The sequence below is a fragment of the Passer montanus genome, unplaced genomic scaffold (assembly GCF_014805655.1).
Source record: "Passer montanus isolate IOZ18808 unplaced genomic scaffold, ASM1480565v1 scaffold5, whole genome shotgun sequence".
NCBI classification, from domain to species: domain Eukaryota; kingdom Metazoa; phylum Chordata; class Aves; order Passeriformes; family Passeridae; genus Passer; species Passer montanus.
The window spans coordinates 8,242,746-8,256,278 of NW_024369929.1; the positions used below are offsets into that span (position 1 = coordinate 8,242,746).

At 40.7% G+C, this 13,533-nt stretch overlaps 2 protein-coding genes across 5 annotated transcripts in view; both read left to right on the top strand.

Moving 5' to 3' along the window:
• Nucleotides 1–5,749, top strand: part of TRPM7 (transient receptor potential cation channel subfamily M member 7) — a 53,885-nt gene extending 48,136 nt beyond the window's left edge. For both annotated transcript variants that reach the window (XM_039722869.1, XM_039722870.1), the window contains exons 32-40: nt 274–299; nt 646–696; nt 784–849; nt 1,467–1,750; nt 2,078–2,160; nt 2,480–2,685; nt 3,682–3,733; nt 3,824–3,930; nt 4,230–5,749. In XM_039722869.1, coding sequence (XP_039578803.1) covers nt 274–299; nt 646–696; nt 784–849; nt 1,467–1,750; nt 2,078–2,160; nt 2,480–2,685; nt 3,682–3,733; nt 3,824–3,930; nt 4,230–4,360 — 1,006 coding nt within the window. In that variant the 3' untranslated portion in view covers nt 4,361–5,749. The remainder of the gene's footprint in view (nt 1–273; nt 300–645; nt 697–783; nt 850–1,466; nt 1,751–2,077; nt 2,161–2,479; nt 2,686–3,681; nt 3,734–3,823; nt 3,931–4,229) is intronic.
• A 2,665-nt stretch (nt 5,750–8,414) lies between these two features.
• On the top strand, nt 8,415–13,202 carry USP50 (ubiquitin specific peptidase 50). Of its 3 annotated transcripts, none has more exons than XM_039722882.1 (7): nt 8,420–8,638; nt 8,962–9,160; nt 9,571–9,762; nt 10,376–10,573; nt 11,076–11,218; nt 12,023–12,155; nt 12,727–13,202. In XM_039722882.1, exons 1-7 carry the CDS (start codon nt 8,622–8,624, stop codon nt 12,889–12,891), a joined length of 1,047 nt encoding a protein of 348 aa, XP_039578816.1. In that variant the 5' UTR covers nt 8,420–8,621; the 3' UTR covers nt 12,892–13,202. The 3 variants fall into 3 exon arrangements, with proteins under 3 accessions (XP_039578818.1, XP_039578816.1, XP_039578817.1); XM_039722883.1 differs by having other exon boundaries at nt 8,422–8,638; nt 9,567–9,762; XM_039722884.1 differs by lacking the exons at nt 12,023–12,155; nt 12,727–13,202 and having other exon boundaries at nt 8,415–8,638; nt 11,076–12,019.
• Nucleotides 13,203–13,533: the final 331 nt, after the last annotated feature.

Consider the following 13,533-nt stretch of genomic DNA (forward strand, 5'->3'; position numbering starts at 1 on the left):
GCACCTCTGTGGGAACGAGCTCTTGTGATGCAAACTTAGCATAATGTTGTGCATGACTTGGAGGTATTTAAAGTGTAGCTGTAAAAACATGAGATTACTTAACAGCTTTCCATTACTATTTTGTAATTAAGAAACTTGTACTGCCCTTGAAAAATAGGATAACAGGATAAAAGTGGTACTGTGAGGTTAACAAGGTGACCTAGGATGATGTGTCAAAATCAGGGAATACAGAGTGAGTTTGAAGGTGACTGTTGTTTTTGTGGCATTTGACAGGCCGTCAGAAGAAGATGCATTGAATGGTAAGTTTTCTTTCTGCTCTAAAGGTGAGAGATTTTTATGTATAACCAACTGCTTGGGTCTTGTATGGGAATGTATTTAATTGATGGTAATTTGGAAGTTATTGGACACACAATACTGTGATTTTAAAAAAAAATTAAAAATTTTAAATGAACAGCCAAGCATTAAGCACTACATTTTTTTTCCTGAGGTACTAAAGACTTAAGTGCAGTATTTAGTTATCTTCACAGCAGATCCTTTTCATACTGTAGTTACTTGGCAGTTGATCTTAGTGTGTGGTATTTTAGTACATAAATTAGTAGCTAGAGTATCCCTTTTTTTCTTTTTTTCTCTTTAATCTCTTTTCAGGCATTGCTTCTCCTTTCAAGCCTATCATGGATATCAACTACTATTACTCAGGTCAGTCCTTCATACAAACTAATGCTTGTATTTTTATTGACATTATAAGATCCTTCAACTTCAACAAATGCTGTAATTTTCCTCTAGCCGTAGAAAGAAATAACCTGATGAGATTATCACAGAGCATTCCATTCACTCCTGTGCCTCCAAGAGGTAAGAACTGTATTTCTTGTTGCTGGTTTTCTGTGGTCTTTTGGAGAAGAAAAGCAAAGCTTTTATGGATTCTAATTTAGTTTGATCCTTCTAATATAGAAGGATCAAGGCAAAGTTCACAGTTTCTCACAGCAAGTGTGAAACTGAAGTCTTAATGAACTCAAAGAAGTGTGTCTTAGAATGCTCAGAAATATATGTGAGTATGACACCTTTTCTAGGGCAACTCGATTATGAAATGTAGATTTAATTATAGTTGTCCTCAGAAATGGTGTCACAGTGATGGTAGTATTGTACTGACAGTTTTATAACAAACTATTCTATACGGATTCCTTTAAGTTGTCTTCACTTGTTTGAACTGTGAACAAACATTTATTCAATGTTCTTAGTGCTGTTTGAACAGTTTCATTAATAGATCTAAACAGGAGGACAAATTTTGCAGCTCTGTGAAAAAAGCTGCAGAGGGGTCATCCCACTGGGCAGTTTAAATTTTTTGCTAATTCAAGATGTCTGTAATGAGTTAACACTGCAGCTTGTTGTAAGAAATGGTGTGTTTTCAGTGCTTTTAATTTCAAACCTGGAAAATGCAGTTCAGTGATGGCGTTTGTGCTGCGCCGCAGGTGAACCGGTCACTGTGTACCGCCTTGAAGAGAGCTCGCCCAGCATCCTGAACAACAGCATGTCCTCCTGGTCACAGCTGGGGCTCTGTGCTAAAATTGAATTTTTAAGTAAAGAGGAGATGGGAGGAGGCTTACGTCGAGCTCTCAAAGTTGTATGCACGTGGTCAGAATACGACATCCTGAAATCGGGACATCTGTATATCATCAAGTCTTTTCTTCCTGAAGTTGTGAATACTTGGTCAAGCATTTATAAGGAGGACACTGTGTTGCACTTGTGCTTGAGAGTAAGTTCTATCTTTGTCAATTATTAAACATGGACAGGCATTATATTTAAACAAGAATTATTTTCCCACCTGTAAACTAGTATATACCTCTTAGAATAAGAAAAAAAGTTAGTCTGGGGTTCTGTATGAGCAAAAGAGTTAAAAACTCTGCTCTAGGATGGCTTATTTAATCAAAGAGCTCAAATTCTTAAAATACAGGTCTAATTTAAAAAGAAAGTAACCTGTTACTCTGTCTTGGGGGAATAGACACTGTTCCCACTGCCTGCTTGGCTCTCTGCTGTTCCCTGTTCTGTTAAGCAGCTAATGAGGTGTGGGTTTGACTCACAGGAAATTCAGCAGCAGAGAGCAGCACAGAAGCTCACCTTTGCATTCAACCAGATGAAGCCCAAATCCATCCCATACTCTCCAAGGTGAGTGTGTCTAAACTGTCATTACATTGCATGCTTTTGGCTCAGGGCAATGCCTACAGGGCTGTTAACAGATGCATCAAATATATTGAGATACTCATACATGGATATGTCTTGGAATATTGCTGTGAATGTGGCAAGCAGAATTGTCCTTGGCAGTATTTTTCACTGATATTTTCTGCACTGATTCTAATCTAGTAGGATAATCTAAATGGCTTTAATAAGTTTAAAGGTATTTAAATTGTTAATAAATCAAATAAAAATCTAATGGTAATGCTAGATCCCTATTTTGGATCTATATTAATTAAGTGTATTTTTCCAGGTTCTTGGAAGTTTTCCTGTTATATTGCCATTCTGCTGGTCAGTGGTTTGCAGTTGAAGAGTGTATGACTGGAGAGTTTAGAAAATATAATAACAATAATGGGGATGAAATAATCCCAACTAACATGCTGGAGGAGGTTATGCTGGCCTTCAGCCACTGGACCTATGAGTATACCAGAGGAGAACTGTTGGTATTGGATCTGCAAGGTAATGCCCTGACTTGGAAACTTGGATTGGGGCCAAGGTCTGTGTGGGTTTTTCTTTGATAGCATTTTGTTAAGAATTTATATGTTTGTAATAAGCAACAAGCATTATGTAGTACTTCTTCTTCTAATTAGCTAGGATCTATGATTTTCTTATTTAATTATATTATTGGAAAAGGATCTCTAAGATCAGAGTCCAGCTTTACCCAGCACTGCCAAACCCAGCACACTCCATGTGCCCAGGGGCCACCCCTGAACAGCTTTTAAATCCCTGCAGGGGTGGTGCCTGCACCACTTCCCTGGGCAGCTCTTACAGTGCCTGGCAACCTTTTCAGTGAATATATTTTACCTCATATCTAACCTAAACCTCCCCATGTGCAACTTCAGTCCATTTTATTGCCCTGCTGCTGGGGACTGACCCCCACCTGGCTACAGTGTCCTGTCAGGTATTTCTAGACAGTGATGAGGTCTCCCCTGAGCCTCCCTCCTCTTCCCCAGGATAAACACCCCCAGCTCCCTCAGCTGCTCCTCACAGGACCTGTGCTCCAGACCCTTCACCAGCTTTTTAGTTCTAGTATGGTATTAAATCTTACAGCAACACAGAGAATATAAATATATCCATCTTTTCCTAATGAAATGTGCCATAAAAATGCTATTTTTTGGCACATTTTGTAGTGCCAATGTGGTAGGCTGGTTTTATCCTGAACTCTGTGCCAGATATTCTGGCAGTGAGAACTGTACAGGACATTTTTCTCATGGGTGAAAACTCAAGCTAGGAAATGCAAAAATAGATGGAAGAAATCTGAGAAGTATAAAGTACTTGCTTAAGAGCAGAGAATCATGTATAGTTTGGGTTGCATTTATTGTGGGGTTTTTTCTGTTTTTATTCTTGGAAAAGCTGAGAAGTCATAGCTAAGGATTCCAAGGCTTTTTAATATTAATATATTTATGTAATCAGAAGTGTATCACATTTAACTTTTTCTTCATGTGCTGTCTGAAGGTGTTGGTGAAAATTTGACAGATCCCTCTGTGATAAAAGCTGGGGAGAAAAGGTAAGGCTAAAGAAAGACTTGAAATATTTTAAAATTTTCACTGGAAAGAGAAGACGTGCAAGTGATGTTTATGTGCACTTTGTTTCTAAGGTCATATGATATGGTGTTTGGTCCAGCCAATCTGGGAGAGGATGCAATAAAAAACTTCAGAGCAAAGCACCACTGTAATTCCTGCTGCAGGAAACTGAAACTTCCTGGTAAGAGCTGCAGGAGCCTCCTTCTGAGACACTGATGTAATGAGATGTTGTATGATACATAATGAAATAGTCAAGGCATGCTGTGAAAGTGGAACAAGTAATAAACAGCAGTTTTGTGATTTGACTTTAGGCTTCTAATTGCACCTATGATAAAAACATCCCTTTTTTGACAGTGCATATCCTGGAATTCATCTTCCTAAGTGCATTGACATGTCCAGTTCTTTGCTAGACATTTATGCCCCCTTGATTCCACTAGGTCAAGACATAGTAATCATTACGAATTTGCTCTGTTTGTACAGATCTGAAGAGGAATGACTACACACCTGACAAGATCATATTTCCTCAGGACGATGCCCCTGAATTGACAATTCAGCCTGGAAGCTGCACCAAAGATTCTGATCCGGCCAATTCTATTCGTCTGATGCTCTGATGATGTGACCAACTCAGTGGCTTCATTCAAACTTCGTGGAACCTCACAAAGTTGTCATTTACCTTTCCCTCACTATAATGAAAAGAAAGACTTGTCAAAACAAGGATTACTGTCTTATAAGTGGAATTTTGGCTGGTCCATAATCTGCGGATTTTATGACTTGTGATAACCATCTACAGAGCAGCGTGGCAGCTGATCCTTCTAAAGGTGGAATAATGACAAGTATTTAAGATGTGTTTTTAAAGGGGCTTTTTAAGCAGAAAGTTTTATTTTTTATTTTATTTTGGTTTAGTGGAGGATTTATTTCCTGTAGTCCTGTGGTGGGAAATATGCCTTCCACCAAAAGGATTTTGGTAGTTGATGTTTTGAGGTAAAGCATTTGTCTTACTGTCAATGAGCAAAACCAGGAGAAAGCACCTACCTCTGTAATGCCAGAGTATTCTTAGAGTGTTTTCAGAAGTGTTCCACTAATATTTTCTCACCAGGTGTCTTTTAATCTAGCCTTTTGAAGAGGACAGAGCCAAATGAGGTGTATATAGGATGCCAATAGACTGAAGTTGAAGGTAGGAACTTGATCTGTTCCACAAGAGAGAGTCTCCTGAATCAGGATTCTTTCAGCTTCATGACTGTAAAACTGGGCTTGGTTGCTTTTGTTTTGTGAAATAGAGCCTGAATTGTGCATAATGAAATTTCTTGTTTTACACATTTCAATTTTATCAAGTCACTGTCAAATAGTAACAAAGCCATGATAGACTGGTATAATCATATTTAATAGAAGAATTAGTTTGTGCTGGTCCAAATAAGTTGCCTTGTAAGAACACAAGTTGGAAGTGCTTTCCCTTGTATGTACGTAGTGACTGCTTCAGAAGTTCTGCCTTCCAAAGATCTCCTAAAACCAGTATATCGAAACCGAATGTACACATAACTTGTAAATGTATTTAAAATTGTGTAGAAAACATCTTTAATGTTATGTTGTTTGTGGTACTTACTTAAGAGAGACTAGGGTTGGATTAGCATTGTGTAAAGTACGGGAGATTGCAATGCACCTTCATGCCAATAAAATGTAATTTAACTGTCCCAAATATTGTTGAGCATTCAGCAAGAAAAGAACCTGTTGTCCAACTGAAGTTTCATGCTGCGATTTTTTTTTTGTTACATAGGTACTAATTTGTAATTTTTAATTAAAAGGGCAGTATATAGCTCTATAAATTTTTTATTCAGTAGTGTATCTTATAGATACAGACCTAAGGCACGAACACAATAGTTGTTTAAATGGTGTTTTATGTTTGATGGGGAAAGGTAAAATGTTATAAGGATATAATACTGTATACATTTTGTATATCATTAAATCTTTAAAGAATCTAAAATAAATTTATTCTTGTTTACAGACTTCTGCTCTCCGTCTCAGTCTGAAAGGTTATTTTGGTGAACTTAAGTAACTCTTTATGCAGAAAAGTAGAATTTGCTGCGCTGGATCAAAGTAGCTGTTAGCCTTTGAGGTATCACAACTTTGGCCAACACCAGAAACTAGGGAGGTAAAAAAGTGAAAAGTGTCATAGCTGCCAGAGACATGTGAGGGGATTAATGAGCAAATGAGTCAAAAATAGCTCTTCACTAATTAGGAACTGCTTCTCCTGACTGCATCACTTGCTGTTGCTGGGAGGGAATGGGCAGATATTCCAGATGTACTTGCACCTTTCTAATGCCAAGTAACAGCAGCACTGAGTCTGTAAGTGTGACTGGATCTGCAAACTGAGAGACATTTCTAGAGGAGCTTGGTGTTTTGAAAATGTGACCAAATCTTAGTATATGAAAGAAGAAAATAATTTTGAGAAAATTGTAAAAGCTGGGAAACTTTGTTTCTTGACAAATACTTAACTACACACAGTTATTTTTTAGCTGTGTTACTACTCTTCAGTAGTTCTGCTTGTGACTCATTTCTTAGCAAAATAAACAGATGTGACCACCTTGTGATGGGAGTGAGTGATCATGGGGAGTGTTCCTTCTGCTCAGTCTTGCAGTGACTCAGGCCTGAACCTTTTTCAAGACCAAAAGGGACAAACGTGGTTGGGAAATGCCTGTAGGATTTGGAGTGGTTATCACTGTTTATATTTCTGTACATCTGCCTGGCATGAGCAGGAGCTTACTCTGTGTGACTTACAGCTTGAATTACATGGGAAGAGCATGTCTACACTGAGCGGGGAGGAATGTGTAACTTTCAGAAGTGATTTGCCTCGTACTTGCAGGAAAAAAAATCATAAATGTCAAGTACCCTTTAGGGAAGGAACTGGAAAAGTGTGGTGGCAAAGGACAAAAACAAGTTGGTTAGAAAAAGAAGCCTGACTCTGTTTGGACAGTGCCACATCCTGCTCATGTTGGGCAGTAGGAACATGAAAATTATTCCATGAAATTCAATTTGTTTGAGAACATCAAGTGTCACTCCTCTGCTGAAACCTCATCAGTCTTGAAATACTCTATAAATAGGGAGGAGTTGTGATCCTTTAGCTTTTAAATTTCCTTTACATTACCAAAAAGGAGGAAAGTGATGGAACTGGAACTTCTGATGACTATTCAAGGACTAAAGTATTGGCATATCTTCTTAGAATCTAGCTTTTAAATACAGGAAAATAATTCAAACCCACTCTAATTATTTTTTAGTCAAAATCTGAAGTGCTTCAGTGAATTTCCTACTGGAAGGGTATTTAAGAATATTTATCATATAGGGAAATTAATAAGCTACATAATTTAGACTTTTAATTAAGCCACCAAAGTCACTGTTGACTGCTTCCTTGCAGTATTTAGGTGGTGAAACATTTCAAAGAAAACCAATCCCAAATGCATTGTGGCAAAATATATACAAACAGCTCCTGGGGAGCTGTTTTTTTTAGCTGCTGCTCAGCAGCCTTGTGATTTGGAAAAGGAGGGGTTTGGTTTTCAAGCCTGACAGTGATTTCCCACATGTTAAATCTTTGTGGTTGCATCTCACTTAATGCCATAACTCTTAACAGTGCAGGAATTTGGAGAGGGAAAAAGACTACAGCTGGAGAACTGTTACTTGGTAGTAACAGTTCATATTAAATGTTCCTAAAAGACCAGTTGGGAAAAAAATTGGACTTTGCAATATGTAAGAAGGCCTCTGAAAAAAAAGTTCTGATGCTTTAATATTTCTTTTCTCAATTAATACTTCCTTGCAATAACCCACTTTGTAGTGAGAGTAATGGGAAGTTAATTCTGAGCTTGCAGTTGATAGCACCCATGTGGATTTGTGTATTGTGCTACATTAAAACATTAAGTCAAAGTCTTGATTCAGATTTCCACAAAAAATGGGAATAAACATATCCAGTTTCATTTATAAAACTAAACCAGATTTTGAGGGGTCAACAGCAGTGACAGCTGTCCCAGGAGTGCCAGAGACATCCTTTGCTTGAAGTTTAACAAGGAAGATGATTAGGAGATTTTTACATCACTTCATGGGCCTCTTCTGTGGGTACTTGTTACTTCCCAAGTTGCCTGTTAAATAGGGAAAAACTGCTGCTCTTCAGTGGCATATGGAATTTAGATATGCATTAACATAGCTAATTAAAAGCCATCTGCCATACCTTTTTTTCTTCCCCCAGGAAAATCTTCAGAACACAAAGAAACTAATTCAGTATGATGTTTTGAGGTAGCTCCATCCTTTTATGGCCAAAACCCTCGATTATTACAGCCCTTCCAGCAGAGCATGGCAATAATAAATCAATCCAAGTGAGCAAACGTGGATAAAGGTGTGTTGGGCCAAAGCTCCCTGCTCAGTGGAACGGGTGGGTCCCCCTCTCTTCCCAAAGTTTTCTGTTCTGGCTGGCGCATAGAAGGAGATGGAGGCAGTTCTGGCCAGGGGTGTTCCCTGCCCAGTGTTACCAGGTGACATCACAAGGGGCTGGAGCAGGAGAAGCTGGGGTGACAGGGTGGAACACGGGACTGAACACGGGGCACTGCTCGCCTTTGCTCTACGGAGATTGCTGTGGTTTTAGAGTTCTCTGCCCTGCCTCAGAATAGAACATCAGCCTCTAAAAAAGAACAGCAATGTTGGTGAGAGATGTGGGTGGTGTAGGGTCTGCGTTCAGCATCTCGACTGTCTGACTGGGGATGGGGACAGTTTCGTCCAGAACAGACTTATGCAACCAGAAAATAAACCTAAAATTTTCCTAACATGAATTAAGTAACATTTTATAGCAAAGATCTGAAGAACAACCTGTTTATAGTAGCGTCTGGACTGCAACCTATGGATTTAGAAAATAGGTGAGTACTGTACCCAAGGAAATAAAACATAATGTAAACACTGTTTAGCATTTTGCCCAAAAGACAGCTATTCACAAATAGATGTTGTTTTTGAATAATTGTGTATGGAGCAAAACACTGAATGGAATTTTAGCAATAACTCTAAAACTTCAGGTGTTTAAATAATACCTCATAATGATGTATCTTACCATGTTGGAAAGAGCTTAGTGGGGAAGATGAAGAGTCTTCACCACTATAAACCTGGTAAAAATAAATGTGAATGTAATTTTTAAAGAAGAAACGGTAGCATTTTAGATTTCCACTGCTGTGGATTTTTCTCGTAGTAGGTGGAAGGATGGCATGGAAGTGGAGGTACTCCCCCAAGGAAGAGCTGGAGGACATGAGCAGCCTGCAGCCGGGGCTGACGGGGCTGCAGAACCTGGAGAACACGTGCTACATGAACGCGGTGCTGCAGTGCCTGTGCAGCCTGACCCCCCTCGTGCAGTATTTCCTCTCGGGGAAGTGGAACGTGGCCCTGCACCAGTGAGTCGGATTGCTCACAGTACCCAGAGCTTTGAGCTCGGTGCTATTTCCCTGCCAGAGGATATGTGTTGCCATGAGAATGTCCAAGGCACCTGCCAGCCTCCCCCAGGCAGTTCCAGTCAGATTGGCCACCAGCTGGTTTCTTTCTCCTTTGAGAGCCCAGCTTGTTTCCTTGCTGGTCCTTCCACATGATACTTTTCTTCCCATAGATGGGAATACCTGTAACTGTTGTCTTGATGATGATTCCTACCCCTTTCTGGGATCTGCAGAGTCCCTCAAGCCAAGTGACAGCTGCCAGAGCTGTACTGTACCAGCATCAGTTTTCTGAGTTTCTGTATTGTGCTCCCATTTGAAGGCAGACACTATTTTTTCATACATTACCTGAAACTCTCCCCTTTTTTCCAAGGGAGATTGGAGAGTCTGCGACTGCTTTTGGCTGTCTGGTGTCTGACATGTGGCTTGGAGAGTTTGACTATGTTTCCCCTGAGGCTTTTCATTCTGTCTTTGGGAAGCGGTACCCAGCTTTTAGCAGGAGGACTCAGCATGATGCACAGGAATTCCTCATCTGTGTGCTGGATGACCTCCACGAGGCTTTCAAGCAGGTGAGAGCCCAGCTGTGCTGTTTTGGGAACTACAGCTGTTTCCTCTGCATTTCATGACTTAAGCAATTACATGGAATGCTACAATCCTCTTCTGAACTCTATGATGAGGCCACTAATAACTTTCCTGTTCTACCTTTTCAGACCCATTTACACACAATTATTAATTTTCTTCTTGTCTAATGCTCCATCAAATTGCAGCCTTATCTAAATGACAATGCTGGTGGTAGCTTCACTGTCCTAACCTCTCCCTCTCCTTTCTCCTTCCACAGCTGACGTTCTTCCACTTTCTCATCTGCCTGAAAACTTCACATCTGCCATGCCCCCATGACATCTTTCTCCCCTCCAGAGCCACTGATAAAGAGCTTTTCAAGCAATTAATGCTATCAAATGTCTGAATTGTTGTATTTTTGTTACTCTTCTCTCAAAAAAGAATCAATCTTACTCTGCATATATGAACCATCAAGTAAAGTAACAGCATTTTAGAACCATGTTCTGTGGCAAGACTAACAACTGATCAACCCAGGGAGTGGGCAGCACCCATTAAACCCCAGTGAAGGCACTTCTCAAAACAACTGCTTACCTACATTTTGTCAATTTTTTTCCTTCTCTATAGCCAAGCCAGGAAAGACAGAGCCCTGCTGCGGGAGCAAGCACAAGGAGTAGCAGTGGCACATCTATTATAACACAGTTGTTTGAGGGACAGCTCAGCTATGCTATCAGGTGTCTGACATGCAAAGCCCTCAGTGACAGACCCGAGAGCTTCACCGTCCTCTCCCTGCCCATCCCTTCCACCAGAGTGTGCTCTCTGCAGGTACAACAGCCAGCACATTCCTGCTGTTTCTGCTTCATGTGGGAGTAGAGGCTTAGACAAACAGGTTTTATTGGAAAAACGCAGGGGTTTAGTTACTTTGTTCTCCTGGGCACTAATGGATAGTCTTGGATCTGCTCCCCAGAGAAGTGGGGTGTCTTTACTGGTCTCAGAACCATGGAGGTTGTTAAGGTTACAGGAGCAATGCTCACGCGTTGCCAGGGGATGAAGGACATTAAGATCATTCAATAGCAGCTGTGAAGGCTTCTTCCAGTCATCCAAGTACTTCAGGTTTCTCCCAGTCATCCAAGTATTTCCCACCTTGGTGGGGAGAATGGAAGCCAATGCTGGCTGCTTTGTCTTTTGAATTTGTAATGTCAGCCTTGCTGCACCACACTTAGTTAGGAGGAGCAAATTCATCTCTCAGCAAATTCAGGCTTAGCACCTTCATGGGTGGAGGGAGATCTGCTCAATCAAGTGATGTCTGTTTTTTTTCCTTTGACAGGACTGCCTGGAATGCTTTTTTCAGCCAGACACACTGACTCGGAACGACCAAATCCACTGCTACTGGTGTGGAAGCAACCAAGATGCAACAGTAAAGGCCTCCATAACCAAGGCACCACAGATCATAATTTTTCATCTGAAGAGGTATAGTCTAAGTGGGGTAGACAGTCCCTGTATGATTCCTGTGAATCAGTTCCTGTGGCAGCTGAGAGAGCCTGTGGCTTGGATTCCAAGAGCAGGACTGTCACTGTTTTGCTTGCTGTTACTGCAGTTGAGACACTCTGGTTTTGTTTATCCCTTTACTAAAACAGGCCTAAACAGAGTGGTGCATCAGCAAAGGAGCACCTGGGTTAACAGATTTCACTAGCCACACATAACCAGCTGCTGAATTTACTCTAAATAATTTTTTTCTTAACAACTTTCCACCTATAAAGAAAACTACTCTGGGATGATTTGGCTTCCCAGAACTATGTTATTTGAAGTTCTTATTTAATTTTCCATTCAGCATCTGCTTTTCTCAACATTCTCAAATGACATGTGGTCCCCAGCTGCAGCTCTTGGCCACACTGTAAATGTTTAAAAGTGCAGTGATGTACTCAAAAGTTACAGAGGGAAGAGGGATGAAGTCTGGCATGAGAGAAGAGCTGACACTGGCACTGCAGTCCAGTCCAAAATGTTTAGGACACAGAGAGAGTGATGGAAAGAAGTGACTTCAGGCTTTGACTGAAGGATCAGGAAGCAAGGGCTTTTCTTTTCTTGCTGGACATAGCATGTGGGTTTAGTGCATTTTCTGTCAGTTTACTGCAATACACATTAACAGATATCTTTCTTTCCAATGCTGGGTAGTCAGTTGTTGTTTTCCCTCCTCCTAGGAAAGTCAGTTAAGCAATGACCACAACACAAACAGAAGCTGAGGGTCATTTAAAATCATTCAAAAATTCATTTCAGGTTTGCCTGGCAGGACAAGAACAGAAGGAAACTCTCAACCACCGTTTGCTATCCGTTCAGCGATCTGGATCTCTCTCCCTACATCTCCACATCGTGTCACAACAATACAGAGTACAGCTTGTGTGCTGTAGTGGTAAGCTTTGCCCTCCCTGCTTTTATTGGGAATGCCCTGCCTTGTGGAGCAGATTAAGCCTGTGTTAGTTTGAACTTCACGTATAATGATTTATAATTTAATGCATGTTTTGTTGTACACTTTGTTCTACCAGCCATGGACATAACCCAGTAACAGCACGTAACTGAAGGACAGAGACATTACTTCTTCTTCCCCAACATCCCATTTTTAAAAAAATGCACTCCTGGCACATAATGCCTCTTCAGAGTAAACTCGCAGGCTGATCCAGCATGAATCCAGTTTTTAAATAAGGACATGGCTCACAACAAGTGGGGTCCTCTTATCTTACCTTATCTTACCTGTATCAGGGCTAACAGTTGGATTGCAAAATAAATAAGCATGATCATCACCCATTTACTCTGTTTGCAAGAATTTATTTGAATTAACATTCTCTGCTCTACGCCAAAAGAGGCTAGAACCCTCTGTGCCATCTTTTCCAAGTGCATACATAAAACAATTGCCAGTTCCTAGCTTTGCCTGTAAGGAGACAGAACAGGAGTCTGGTTTTAACAGACTGTGTTGTTTGTTACAGAACCATGCTGGAGATCTGGATTATGGCCACTACACGGCCTTCTGCAAGCACTCAGTCACCAAACACTGGTACAGCTTTGATGATGCCCAGGTCACCAAGATCCCAGACTCTGCAGTGCAGGCTGACACAGCCTACCTCCTCTTCTACATCTCCCAAGGCTACTGACACCCTATTAGTCTTGCAAATGAACACTGAGTAGGGCAGCACCTAGAATTCACCAGCAGCATTAAGCAACTCCTGTTTCATCAATAAACTAGAGCATGTGCACCACTGATCAGCTGTTGTGGTCTTTCAGGAAGTGATTCCTAGAAAGGACAGTGACAGCCCCTAAGCCATGAAGGAATGTGCATCTGCTCCATGTGCACAAGGGCTGGGGTTGTTTTCCATGACAACCTCCTTGCACCCCTCAGAACAACATGGATGTTGAGCACACGGATGCACTTACCTGGGAATTCTTGTTTTTCTGCTGGTTAAGTATAGCAGGTTGTTCTAAGCTGCCTTTCAGGAACTAACAGAAGGATATCAAAGTGAAAGCACACAACCAGACCAGACTGTGCTACAGAAGAGAGGATGGAGTGACCATTGATATAGAAGAAAGAAAAAGGCATTGCTCTACTGATGTAATTTTTGTTTCTCCAGCACTTCAAACTTGTTTGCAGCTTGCAAGCTTCTGGAAAACAATCAATATTGGTCTTAATTCCATCAGCAAGACAGACACAGACAGGTAAAAGCTCAGAATGTAAGACTTTTGAATGCCAATCTTACCAGAAAAGGAAAACTAACCCTAATTCAGAGCAGAGAAATATG